The sequence below is a fragment of the Siniperca chuatsi genome, linkage group LG3 (assembly GCF_020085105.1).
Source record: "Siniperca chuatsi isolate FFG_IHB_CAS linkage group LG3, ASM2008510v1, whole genome shotgun sequence".
Classification (NCBI taxonomy): Eukaryota; Metazoa; Chordata; class Actinopteri; order Centrarchiformes; family Sinipercidae; genus Siniperca; species Siniperca chuatsi.
The window spans coordinates 25,926,341-25,941,311 of record NC_058044.1 but is presented as its reverse complement, the minus strand read 5'-3'; the positions used below and the strand labels follow the sequence as shown (position 1 = coordinate 25,941,311).

At 39.9% G+C, this 14,971-nt stretch overlaps 1 protein-coding gene across 6 annotated transcripts in view; it reads right to left on the bottom strand.

Annotated features, from left to right (window-relative positions):
* The window catches only part of rgs12b (regulator of G protein signaling 12b), a 45,850-nt gene that overhangs the window by 26,980 nt on the left and 3,899 nt on the right, over nucleotides 1-14,971 (bottom strand). For all 6 annotated transcript variants that reach the window (XM_044190523.1, XM_044190525.1, XM_044190527.1 and 3 more), the window contains exon 4: nucleotides 11,330-11,449. In XM_044190523.1, the coding sequence (XP_044046458.1) occupies nucleotides 11,330-11,449 (120 nt within the window). The remainder of the gene's footprint in view (nucleotides 1-11,329; nucleotides 11,450-14,971) is intronic.

Sequence of the window (14,971 nt, the reverse complement as noted above, 5' to 3'; positions counted from 1 at the left end):
AGATGAGAAGAGATTTCTCATGTCTCACTCCTCTCTTTAACCTAATTCCTGTGGTCTAGCCAAGCAGCTCTGTTTTCTTTGTGTGTGTGTGTGTGTGTGTGTGTGTGTGTCTGTGTGTCTGTACATTAGATGATGGCCTTTTCTAGGGCAGTTCAACATAAAAGTGAAATATTCTCTTCTGCAGATATCAGATGACAGTGACACAACAGGGCTGCACACAGAAACAGACACTCTTGTGTGTACTCACACACATGCAGTGCACATGTTAAAAGTTAATACTGAGCACATTTTGTGCTTCCAGAGTAAAGCTGTATTTCTGTAACACCGTTTTAAGAAAACCAAATACTGTATATTTACATGGCTAAAATATACATGGTTGGCTAGCCACGTGTATTCACAATGTGTTTACTATACTGTATTTGTCAACCACTACACTATCATGTCCATGTTGGTTATTTCTAACTTGTGATGGCTTGTTGTCTTTGCAGATGCCATTTGTCTGTTTGGAACATGTTATCATACTGAATAAGTAGTTAGTTTGCAGTTTTGTACAAACAACAATACAACAATACTATATTGTGATATGGTAAATTCAGTAATTCGGTTAGGAAACTGTTTATAGATAAAACAACCAAACAGGACTGTTTGACTGATTTGCAACATTGCCCATCATGGACTAATACAACCAGAAATAAAAGTGTTAACTATGAGTCTTTATTATGCAATCAAAAAAATAGATTTGAGAGCAAAACTATTGACACTGCAATCACATTTTTTTATTGCAAGTAAAATTAATTTGTGATTTAAAATTATTAATGAAAAACCAAAGGTTTTGCTTTTGAAACCAAAAGCTTTGCTTGCTGTTAGCTGACACTCGTGGGCGGGACCTACACTGAAAGATGTAAGACACGTCCCTATTGGCCAGCCTCGATCAGAGTGACAGCTTGGCAACATGCACTGTGAGCAGACAACAGATGGAGTTCCTTGGAGAAGACAGAAAATCAGTGCACAGGTATGTTTACACATAATTTCCTCTTAGTGATAGCAAGAATGTTATGTTTGAACTGGTGCAGGTCGATTGCTTTTGTTTAACGATCTGTGATACTGTGATTGTGGGCCACCTGCTGCCCCCTTGTTCCTGCTCGACAACTGCTACTACAATTGTTATTATTAGTCTTATTATTATTATCATTATTATTCCTATCACTATCATTCCTATTATTACTTTATTAATATTAATATTACCACTACCATTACATTATTATTATTTTAAAATTCTAGGTGGAATTTGCATTGTGCTCCCCCCCCCGCCTCTCTCCCGCCGCCCACCTTTGGGTCTGGTTCTGCCCGAGGTTTCTGCCTCTTTCCTGAAGTTTTTCCTTGCTACTGTCGCCAAGTGCTTGCTCATGGTGGAATTTGTTGGGTCTTTGTAAATAATATTATAAAGAGTACTGCATGATATTGTGCATGTAGCTACTACTTAACAGCACTATTTAGGTTCAACAATCTAACGTTAGTTAATTCTATTTCAGCCTATAGCCAGTTTACCGTTAGTCACTACCTCGTCTTAGGTGTCACGCTAGCAGAGCTGTCTGGGCTTCCATCCACCTGTTTTTATGCGCATTTTCGATTTTAATAATAAAGACCTGTGATCTGTCAGATCTTTATGGAGCGATGAGGAGACTGTAACCTATCTCACATTAATACACAAAACAAACAGAAATGTCACATTTCCATCATGTTTTCTACATTGTTTTTTTCACCCTTTGATGTTTGATTGTTGTGCCACCGCTTATCTCGATGAACCAACTCCTAATAATCACATTACGGTAGTGGATGGAAACAAAGCATTCATTCACATTTTCTTTTGCCGATTTTTGGCCCACCAACTGAAATTACCTTTGGGAATATGGCTTCATGGTTACTTAGCTTTATAAGTATAGGAATGTGTAGTGACACGGTATTATTGATGTTACTGGTGACAGATAAAATATTACTTGCTGTCCAGTATTGTCCTGCAGTATTGTACAGCTTGTGTATGACCGGAATCAATTGTTAATAACATTCATGCTTTGCTCTGTATGATCACATTACAATGTTATGCATCTTAATATAAGCACATTATGATTTTAAAAATGATCGATGAAATTTCTTGTAGTCAAATCACGTTTTATGTCTTTACTGTAGATTGTTTTCCAAGCTGGAACAGAGCCTAATCATTTGAATGGTTCATCGTGCACTTGTGCACCAGGCAAAGTTCTATACATCCATCTTGTGGCCATGCTGTTTCAGAGTGCCCATTACAGCATGATGCAGGTGAAGGCAGTACCACCAACTATGGCTTGCACAAGCACTCTACAAACATGGCGTCGGCCACGGACACAGGTAACTTTGTGCAACAATGTGTAAAACCGAATGACAATAACTGATATATTAAAAAAAGACATTACTTCTATCATGGCTGTTTGTTTGTATCATTCTCAGGGGATCTGTGCAGAGCCTATTCAGGACTTGTTGAAGAAACCAAAGCCATCTGCCAGGAGTGTATGTAAATCAAAGCTCTATCAAGCATACTCAGGTAATGGTCATTATTATTGTACTGACATACTGTTGGCTGTGTATTCATGATATATTGTTGTATGTTACCAATTTGAACTTTTGGGGAAGAACTAAAAAGCCTCAAACTCAACTGCTAACATCCTCGGTGCTGCATGGCTTGTCTGAGCTTTTACTAGTTGACTCCAGGTTTTGACCTGTGCCACGAGGTTCACCACTGGACTTGTCAAACACCCAGATGCCCCAGCATTCCCAAAAGTTCCTAATGTGAGCTTCCATGGGTGATGCCATTGTTATGTGACGTAAGACACCTGCTTCTTCATGAAGTCGGGGTAGATGAATTTGCCCCGAGTTCACAAGTAGGAACTCCGACTATGAGTGGCATTCAATCGTACTTTTTCTAGTAGGAGGTCGGAAATGTTCGCGTTCCGAGTTGTCTGGAACGCAGCATAACCGCAAGCAAAGCTTTTCGTTTCAAAACCAAAGCCTTCGGTTTCAAAAGCAAAGCTTTTGGTTTTTCATTAATACATTTTAAATCACAAATTGATTTTACTTGCAATAAAAAATATTTGATTTCAGGACACAAAAGTACTACCTTGCTAAAAAACTTTTAGTAAAATTCCCAACCAAGGTCTTAAATGAAGTAGCTATATGAAAGAGACATGGTACAGCAACGCAGGATGAATCAACAGGTGGTTTTCCTTAATGGTTTAACCAACAGTTAAGTAACAATTACATGAAAATGAAGGGCTTGTATTAGCTCACTTCCAAACCATCTCTGTCAAAAGAAACATATTCAGTGTTGCCAACTTTTTTCCAATGAAAGTAGCTAGCACTAGCTCCAAAAGTCGCTAAAAGTCGCCAGATGACTCATATGCTTATTTGCATGTTGATGACGTCATCATGCATTCATTTGCATACATCTTAGTACATGAGGGAGAGATCATCTTAATTTAAGACATATAAAACATAGACAGAGAAATCTTTAGCTGAGGGTGGGAGGGTGAGAATATCAAACGAACAATTTAAAAATTTACAAGATCAAACAAACTATTTACATATTTACAACCTGTAGTAACAACTTAATCCAGAGAGAAAGAGTGACAGAGAAGCACAAACAGACTATTTACATATTTACAAACTATAACATCCTAATCCAGAGATCCGGAGGGAAAGAGTGAAGCTGCCTGCCCCACACGCCACACACTGACTGGAGAGGAAGAGAGACACTGTTGGCAGATGAGCCAAAGCATGCATGGGAATGAATTACAATATAACATATTCAAATATATTTCTCGCCTTTTCCCTGATGGTCTGAATAAGTTGCTATTTGTTGCTAGTCACTTTTTAGTAATAAAGTTGCTAAGAGGGTCTGAAAAGTCGCTAAATCTAGTGACAAAGTCGCCAGGTTGGCAACACTGACCATATTGTTTCTACAGAGAAGAGTTATCATGTCTCTGTTTCTCTGCCTTGCACACAAACACGGTAATTCAACAAAACTCAACATTGCCCTCTGCTGTCATGACAGAGGTAAGGCACTGAATAGAGCAGAGCAGGAAAAAACGTATGGTTTCTTCAGATCATTTTCTTTTACTGCTACGGTACCAGTATTCAATGTGAGACAGTGAATCAATGATGAGTTAGCCAATCAGCCTTATCAATGATCCATACTGCGTGTTAATAGCAATATCTAATGGGGCTGGACAGGCCACCAGCAAACCTTACTGGCAACAACACACACGCATACATACCTGCAATTACACTACATGTGTCGGCCAAAATAACAGAAACACTTTATACAGATGTGCAGTGTTTGTGCACCAATTCAGGCAGTGACTATCTGGCCTCTTTGTGTATGTTGTCTCATGTGTGCTTGAAAACTCACTTATAAAACTAGTGACTCAGATCTCCATTAAAGATGACACATACTGCTACATGATATTCAAACTTAATATGACTTGCATGTGTTGGGGCCTTTTAAAAATTGTGACTTACAGTAGTTGATGGTTCATCAGTCACAAACACTGCAAAATTATGCAAAAAAGGAATATGACTCATGCCAAACAGGAAAACTACACCAGTAAAGAGGAACAGTGGTCACAAGTAGACCTCCACCAACAGACTGATTGAAAGAAACTTGACAGGATATTTGCTTAACAGCTACTACAAACTACAGCTTCAAACCGGTAAGTTTTTTCTTATTTTGTCTACACTTTGTATCTGTGAATTGAATACACAGTCCTGCGACTGACTTATCACATGACACTGTTTGATTGTGCTGATGTGGTAAACTGCACCCATCTGGCACTTGATGAGGATAAAAAGAAGCACTTGTGTTTATTTGAAATTGGAGCTACGTCTGATGTGACCCCTGGCCTCCTGAGGTGTTTCATGTACAGGAGCAGCGTTGATCCTGTCTCATCATCTGATTTTCCTTCCCCAACACACTCTGCTCCCAGGGGATATCACGAGGAACACACACACACACACACACACACACACACACACACACACACACACACACTCCCTCACACAGTGAGATGCACACACACAGAAAAAGAAATGGGTGTGCAGGTTCTTATCTGTGTGTGTCTGATTGTGTGCTTATTCACTTTTTTAGTATGTGAATGAGTTTGAGTTTTGGGTGTGTGTGTGTGTGTGTGTGTGTGTGTGCACGCACTGGGTCAGAGGGCTTGCAGGCCGCTCTTTTCTCACTGCTGTGTTTAGTGAAATAATGTCTTGTGCTGCTTTCCACCAGTGTCAAAACACCCTCACTCAAAATTGCATACGTGCACACAAACACACACACAACTACTGACCTACTATACATAAATACAATATTGTGGACACCATGACCTCATTGCATACCACTGCATATATGTATATATATATATATATATATATATATATATATATATATATATATATATATATATATATATATATATATATATATATATATATATATATATAGCACTTTGTATATGACAGATATTTATATTTGTATTTTCACAGTGCAATTAGACATACACTAACTACTTGGCATGGTGACATTCTTATAGGAGATCAAATTAAACACATCAGATTAAACATTTTATTCAAAATACTACTCCTTAAGACCCTTGGAACAAACATAAATACAGTTAAACTGATCTAATGGACTGAACCAAAGAATCAACAGGTTTCCCTGGTGATTGGCCAGCACAGGTCACATGATCTGTCCTTCCAGCGCTAGGTCTCACAACTAGTTTCAGGACTGATTACTGATTTGAATGATTAGCATGAATTAACAAAAACAACAGAAAAAGAGAACACTGACATTAGACAAGAGGTTTAGTCAGGCTATTTATACATATAAAGCTTCCCAATCGGCAGCAAGAGATTGATAAGGTTTTCAATTCAAGCTGACAAGAAATCCATTTGTATGTTGTAACTAATGTCATCTGCTCCAGCAGTGTTGGTCTAAAACCATCCCGATTCTGTAACACAGCCGGCATGCTATGTGACAGAAGTAAGGGAGTCATCAGCAAGATCAAATATAGGCTGCATCAAATATAGGGACAGCAAACACACACACACACACACATAAATTCCCACGCACATGTGCAATCACAGCTCGTTTACTCACTGGATCAGCGGCCGTTTCAGAATCAACACTCAAAGTTTGGTGCTCCATGAAGGAAGAGACAAGTAATCCTCAGCACTGCATGTGAGACCTTCCCTCAGTACACATTGTCATCAGCTGTTGAATGTGTGTGTGCGTGTGTGCGCGCAGAGAGACGAAGCGGCAAAGCTTGATGGCTTTCAAATGTCCAAACCGCTACAGAATGTCGCTGTCGCTAGATTCCCCTTCCCTCTCGCCCTCTCTCTCATCCCCCTTTCCTCCTCCCTCTCTATCGTCTCCCTCGCCCTGCCTCTCTGCTCTCCCCCTCCTCTTTCTCTGCTTTTCCACCCACCCTCGCATAATTTCTATTCCACCCACACTGCTGTGGACTGAGAGACGCACGCATACACACACACTCAGACAAATGCGGAGGCACGGCTGCAGAGGGAGACCCCTTCCCATTAAGGAACACACACCCGCACATAAAATCAGTGCTGAGTTGAATGTGTTATCCTCAGTGCGCTTCTGTCATCTGCTTAGTATGCATCATGCATGTCTGGAGCACAGAGAGTAAACTGACATTCATGATGGGGGGGGGGGGGCAAAAGAAGCAAAACAGGGAGAAATGGATGCACAGGGCGTTTAGCAATGATTTACCCTGGAGGACTGAGAGACGACAGAGCAGACAGGAAGACAGAGAAGAGATATGTAGAGAAAACAGGGAGATCCTCCAGTTGACAGCAAGGATTGATAACTGTAGCAATGGTTAGGCTGTGTACAACTAAACTAAGAAGTAACTACATTCCTTAACATGCCTTGACACACAGTGGAGATACTCACCCTGTCCTCCACTTGGCCCAGGGGTGAGGACAGCGGGTGAAGCACCACCTCACTCATACTCAACACTGATAAATAAGAGAGCATTTTACATACAGGAGGCAACCACATTCAATACCAACCCACAGGAACACAATGTTTTTCACAATATGGCTCATCAGAATGTCACTTTGAAACAGCTTTGGAAAGTGTTTTGAAGTACTGTCAAAAGATATTCAGGTCCTGTTTTCACATAATAATGTACTGTAACTAGGAGCTCTGGACAACTACAAAGTTCATTCATGTGTCCATTTCACTTATTACCAGCACTATATTTACACTAGCTTTGAACATTGATATAGGCTGTGTGTAAAAAGCATGTCAGACAGTATCTAAAAGTTTGGTAGAATATATTTCGGTTTTGTTTTAAAGCAGAACTTCACCAATTTTACACACAAAAAGATCAGTTTATTCACCATGGTTAGTGCTACTCAGCCTGTAAAAACAGTTGTATAATGTCTTCTGTGGCTACAGAGGGAGCTTTCTTAACTCTGAAAAAAATATGATGATGTCATCAGGGTCATTATCTCGGGTTGGGCTTGTTTTTGACAAAAAACCTGAGTTACAAACTGTGACATGGAGTGGGAATAAATAAGTGAAAGGCTTGGGCATTAAAAAGGCAGGGAGGGTCTAATGAAATTCTAGGATCCAGTGTTTTTGAAGCTTGACCCATATCCAGACTTAAATTCAGAATATCTCAGCATGTGTTGCTTCGATTTGACCTTTTGTAAATCTGTTTCTCACATGTCCCCAAACTTTAAGGAAGTGCACTACTAAATTGCCTTTAATACCAGAAATTCTATCAGGGTTTGTGTTTAGTCACCACCGTCATTTTAAGCCTAGTCCTTGACTTATCAATAATTATCAATAATAACTTATAATTAATTCGAATATCATTATTTTGACCAAAAACAAAAAACAAAAACTCAGCTCAAGGCCAACTTGTTTAACCAAAGTTAATATGGGGCTACAGCAGTCACAGTTAGGGGAAATAGAAAGAGGGAACTTTTAAAATGGAAGGGAATTAAAATGACCATGACTTTGGAAGATAAGATAAGATAAGAGCTGCTGCAACAGGCTGCCTACCGCTCATCGCCCAGATGATAGATACCCACTTGTTTTGACCCACTCAGATGTCTGAAGCCTCATATTAGCTTCAGCTGAACTTTAAAATGCATTTTTACACAGAACAAAGACTGTAGATTTTGTCCCCCATCTCTTAGATTGTAATCACATTAGATCTGTTAACTGTTTTGCCAAACCACTGTTTGCCAAAAAAATTAATAATATTTTTCCTTTTTTAATATAATAATAATGGGAGCTGTGAGAAAACATATCCTAAATACTAATGGTAACATTAGTTGCAGCTTTGTTGGGAGGTTGGCTGATCCTGAATTTGCACTGCGCAAAGTTCAAATATTGCTTTAAGGTGATTTGACCTCAGGGTACAGTCAGGTGCATGTCTTACATCTGTATTACATATACAATCAGAATAAAAGTGTTACTTTGTTAGAAAGCAGCAAATTAGATGCCCAAATAAAACACATAGAGATCACTGCCTGCACTGGTAAAACATCTTAGTTGTGCTGCCGAGATCTCGTTGGAATTGTCTCTCCCACAAACACTTGCGCTCCACTGAAGAGAAATTTTATCTTCCTCTACCTATCATTATGTTGCGGCTCATGGAGGAAACAGCAGCAATCAGTCTTGCAATCAGCCTATTGTGTGCATTGTTTGGTACTTATATTTGTGCATTCAACCTCTAAATGATTATTTGTGCCTGTTTTCATTTGTCAGTCTTACTTTAGTAAATAGCTTACACAGGTAGGACCAATTGCACCCACAATCACCTTGCTGTTCAGATTTCAACCTTCAAGGACCACTTGAGAATCGTTGGTGTGTGCTAGCGTCCTTTGAAATGGTTAATTCAGTTAGCTGCATGTTAGGCTGTTTTTTTCATCTGGTGGTCTCTAAAATAGCTTTCTGTGGTTTTAAGCATTAGTACTTTCAAACAAAGTTCTGCATGTATTTTTTTAACAGTTTTTTAACACACACAGCTGGAGAAGAGCAGCTATGTACAGCCCGACTGCTTGTGATTAGTTTGCTTGCCCTTATGAGTGTATTTAGTCTGTGTTCTTCCTTTGTTCTGTGTCAGATTGTAGTTGTGGCCGGCCTTTGTTCCTCGTGTTTTCTTGGACTTTTTCATGTCTTGTGAATTTTGGATTTTGTCATCTACCTTTTGGACTGCCTGTTCGGATTGGTCTCCTGGTTGGTTCATCTCTGCCTGCCTTAATTCCAGTGAAAGCTATTGTGAACTTTATTAAATCAGCTATCTGCACCAACTCTGCCTCCTATTCTGCATTTGGGTGCAGTTCCCAGTTTTTCTCTGACACTGAACGTAACAGTGAGTGTGTAATGGTTAAGCTCTACAATCAGACCCATCACAAGATAAGCCTCAAGCTCTGGCAGACATACATACATACATACAGTATTGTGCATTCACATGCGCACTCACACACACTTCAACTACAGCATGAAGTGTGAAAGCTGCTGAAGAAGCTTAAATGACACAGCTAACAAGATGGCTGAGAACTGTCTGTGCAGTTATAGTGCAATCATGCTTATGTGCATCGATGTGTTTGTGTGTTACTGGGTGAGGGTTGTGTATATGCATGCATGGCTCTTTATGTATATCTGTCTATCAGTCTTTTGTGTGTGTGTGTGTGTGTGTGTGTGTGTGTGTGTGTGTGTGCTTTTGTGCTGAGGCTTCACTAACGAAGGGAATGTTAGCTTGTTGCTCATTAGAAGTGCAGGCTAGCACTTCGAACCCCATTACCCCGCACCACCATCACCACACACACACACACACACCAATCTCTCTCCTCCCCCCTCTCACAACACAAAGCCCTCTCTGTTTGTGGACATTACCGCATGTGCAGCAAGAGAAAAAGGCCTAACGACCGGAAGAAAAAGGTAGAATAGAGGGGGGTGATGAGGAGAAAAGAGAAACCCTGCCATGGGATGGTCTGGCAATGGGAGAGAGATCTACCCCTGTATGAAACAGAAACAATGGTGGGCAAAAGAAAATAATTATAGTTTGAGGTGAAGTTTGATGATTCAGATTTTTCTCATAAAAACTTTACACAGCAGCTTTAACTGTAATTAAAATAGTTTTGGACACAACATTGCCAATTTGAATGCAGCCAGGGTCTTTAGTATCATGTCATTCCGAGTCTCGTTCCCTCTCACCGCATACTTCCTGTCTCTCTCTGCTGTCCAATAAAGGACAAATGCCAAAAATGTATATTAAAAAAATTCACTACTGAAGCGTCAGTATGGGATCTGCTTATCTGCTCCCAGGGTGCCTCAGTAGCCACTAAACGGCGGAAACATTTAGCTTGCTTCTGATCTCTATCATCGGACCAAAACTACTGTTATGAATCGTGCTCACAGACAGCAGGACTCTGCTTTGGTCTCGCCAACCGTCAGACACACACATACAGGCAGGCCATGATGAGAATAACACTTATATATATGTATATATATATATATATATATAGTATATTCCATTTTAGTTTAATGTACTTTAATGTATAGTATTATCCTGTATCTAGTTAGGTAGCTGTTTTTTCACTCACGTAAGATAAAAAGCTGACAAAAATAGTTGCTGGAAATGGAATGTCATTTAAATTCCAACACAATTAAGATGAATATAACCTTCTGCAAACCTAGGCCTTGCCTCAAGGGCATTTACAGTGGTAGCCATGATAGCAGTCTGAGTAATTTTTCTCTTTAGAAAATGTTGTATAGTAGAACTAAATAGGCATATTGTTAGGCAAAACTCATGGCTCTCAAATGACTGGATACCAGGTAATTTCTTGCAGCTAAAAGGAAGTATAATTCTTGCAACAGTGTAGCCATACTGCACCCAGTCAGGAGAATATGCAATACTTCTACACCTAAATGTATGGCTATGTATATTTTAAATTAATCTCAGTTAATGTAAAGTAATTCCCTGCTATAAAAGCTGTATGACAGTCTTAGTCCAAATCCATAATACCAGCCAAAATGTCTCTTGGCTCTTTCTATACACTGGCGCTGTCCACGACAGTGTGTATGTTGCCACGGTGATATGAGAAGAGGTGCTTGACGTGTCATGTGAGGATGTATGATGTGCATGTGCTGCTATTATTAGAGATGGACGGTGCACATGTGGCTCAAATGTGACAATAATACAGTGGTCAGAATGAGCTTGGGCTCTGCAATAACACTCAACACTTGTGTGTGCGCTACCTCAAGGTCATCCAGAGAGCGGGCCAGGCTGAGACGTTTGGAGCGTCCAAAGGAGCGTCTGGCTGAGGAGCGCTGGGGGAGAGGAGGGAAACCCATGGTCAGACCACGGAACCGACCACCCTGAGTAGAGAAAATACACAAATGTTCAGTTCACATGCTATATGTAATACAGTACATACAGGCGGGGGTTGCAGTAGCCTAAAAGTCAGAAAAGCAAACTGGTGATGAGGTTGCTAGTTCTAATCCCAGGTGAGAAAATGTTTGTGGTAGTGAGTGTCTTTGTGTAAAGTATGTTTATATTGTTGGTGGACTGTGTGAAATAACAACTATGACAGGCAGTAGCCAAGGTCTTGAGTTTATTTGTTGATGTGGATGTAATGCCAATCTATTCACATAGGTTTTACATCAAAACTTCCCATGAGATAATAATTTTGCGATTTTTTTGCACTATCCAAACCTAAATTATCAAAACTATGATCCATTCCAAACAGGTTTCGAAAAACAGCAAGTAAATAAACAGCAAACATTACATACTATGACTGGTGCTTGTGTGTGTGTGTGTGTGTGTGTGTGTGTGTGTGTGTGTGTGTGTGTGTGTGTGTGTGTGTGTGTGTGTTTGGTGGGTCAGGTGTCTAAGGTGAATGTCTAAGTGTCAATTAAATAAAGTCACAACATAACATGTAGACAGTCTTACATGAAAGCTTACATGAAGAGCTTTCCCTGAAGCTTATGTCTATTTAAGATTTCATTTTTTTCCACTTAAATGTCAATTTCCACATGTTAGACACAGTACAGTCCTGTGATTTTGCCTGCAGTACCAGATAGCACTTTAGTCAATCCCTCAGCCACAGCCATAACACAAAGACACACACTGACACACAAATGGGATGGACGTGATGACAACAACACTTACAGAGCTGTATCTGAGGAAGTAGTATGTTGTGCTCTTGCACTGGATTGCATTATATGGTTCAGCTGGTTTTATCACTGTGTTCACTTAATGTATTTCCATTTAATAATAAGAATATTCAAGATGGTTTAACAATTTTGTAAGGACTACTGCAGTGGAAACCCAGAAACTGGAATGAAGTTAAAACTGGCCAGCTGTTACATGATGCCATAAACCACTGCCTAAAATGAGCACATGAGAAAATTAGTCATTGGGTCATCAAGATTTATTGTCCAAAGCCATCTGACAATGATGTAACCACACGGAGAAGTGCTGTAAACCAAAGAGGAGAAGCTTAGCCCTGCATTGCCTTCACAAGTCTAAAATTAGCCTTTTAACAACTGTTGTCCTTTCGTCTTTAGAGAACAACAGAAATATTCTGCTTCTTTCTCTCCTCTCACAAATGGCATTTTGCAAATCTCCTTATACTGTAGGAGAGAGCATATATCAGTGGACCCAAGTTGACTAATGAGTAATTACTCAATGCAGACAGGCTCCAGAGGCCAAACTGTGACACATGTTGAATCTGATTGGCTGATTAGGAGCAGGTCTTGTCGGCATTTCATCAGGAGATGACCAGTGGTGTTGCCTGGATACTGAGTCAACCCTGCGTCTGTGAGTGTGTGTGTGTGTGTGTGTGTGTCAGATAACACAGATCTGAACACTCGCTAACATATGTAGACACAAACATTCTCACATGACCGCTGTTTAACCTGGTCAGTTTAAAACAAGTCTTATTTGTAATGGCGATGAAGCAGAAAGTAAACAAATGGTTTTAAAAGAGACGCTGAGATTTGGATTAAAAAGGAAATGATAAAGTGTTGATCTGACTCAGCGGTGCTGGGGTTGTTTTGGGTGTGGCTGCACCAGCGCTTTTTCAGAGAAGTACTACATTTTAGTGGAAAACTCACAGCTCGTATCTGTGCAGTTGATCTTGTCCGTCTACCCCCCCACACACACACAGAAAAGAGGCATCCTTCCTGTTTACGACAACACAGCTGTCAATATAAAAACCAAGCACACGCACACACACCACTTATTCCTTGTAAAAACAATAACCACACCAGTATAACGGGGGCACAAATGTGCCAAAGCCTAGCAGGCATAGTCAACATAATTGAATGGTTCTCTCTTTGATTCTACGATAAATGGAAAAATTATAACGACCACTGTATCACATTTCAAGAGTCAGGATTCAACTGCGTGTTTGTGTCTGTATTCAGTATATTCAAATTTGTGCAAGTAGGCCAAAATCATGTCTGCATTCTGTGGACAGATGAATTTCAGGTACCAGGAGACTTCCAAAATGGATGTATAGCTTTTTTTTAATGAATATTAGCTTCCGATGGACATTCATGAGAGTGAATAAGGCTTACAGTGTGGAGTTTAGGTAGTGAAACAGTGCCACCATGTGACAAACACAAAAAAATCAATTAAGGATAATGCATAATACACTATATTACCTATATAAAATAGGTAACAAGTCAGTTCTAATATTTATAATTTAAGTATTACTTATGCAGGAGAATCATCATTTTAGTTTGACTACCGGCAATCATGGCTTGCCATGACAGCCACAGCCTCCAAAGCTCTGTGTCTCCAGTCAGAGGACATTGTTCAGAGGGGTTAACATCCACCTTCCTGTCAGTGTCAGTCTCTACCCTGCCCCTGGCCTTGTAAACACTTCCTCTGATTGTCCCCTGGGGGTCCTTTGGACCCTGTCCACCACAAGTTTTACTGGGGGAAGCACCAGCCTCCCTCAATATCAAGGAAACAAGTGTCTACCCCTGGTACTTTTCTAATATGTAAATGTAAACAGAGGCAATGCACCTGTTTCCTACATACTTCTTATGATTCTGTATGAGCATTTCACCAGAGAAATGCTCATACAGAATCATAAGAGAGGTTAATGTCAGTCCAGTCAGGCTGGATGTATCTTTCAGTCTCTGTCTTTATTTGTTCCTGTCATTAATGTACTGCATCTCAATGCAAAAGGAAATGTATTCCCAGAAAATATGGCAGCGAGTATATTTAACTGTAGCCTAATCTCAACTGTCTCAAATAGTTGGACAATTCTCATTTACTATTTGTCACATTACTAATGTAACCATGTTGTTTGAATCTCTATAATATTCATATGTAAGCAAAAGAAATGCTAAATTAAACAACTAAATTAAACAAACACTATACAAACATTTAACATTTACTTCATTAAAGGTCTAAAACCTGCTCTGCGGTTACATTGAGTCTCATTACGGTGGAAAACAGGTGGTTTTCATGTGAAGGCAGATGCCTGGCTAGTGCATAATACATGATCTGATACTGGAGCAGTGAGGATAAATAACTTATCAGTCCACTTGTACTAAGTCTGGGGAGGGAGCCAATTGGGGTGCTCGCATTATTCAGTATAGTACAGGGATGTTTGGTAGGGTGAACAAAGTTCATCGCAACTTTCAAAACCACTGAAAAGTTTTACATCAGAGTGAGAAAGAAACTTCATTCAAGGACTGAATGAGTTCAATGCTAGGTCTTGAAAAGGAGAGGGTGAGAATGCGATGGAGAGAAGTGGTATGAACATAGATGGATTTATAGCCTCAATAAACTGTAGTCTTGGACACACTCTAGTCAGAGTAAATTTCCACAGCAGGGGTGTGTGATGGGGGATGCTACCTGCTGCCCGGGCTTCTCATCTC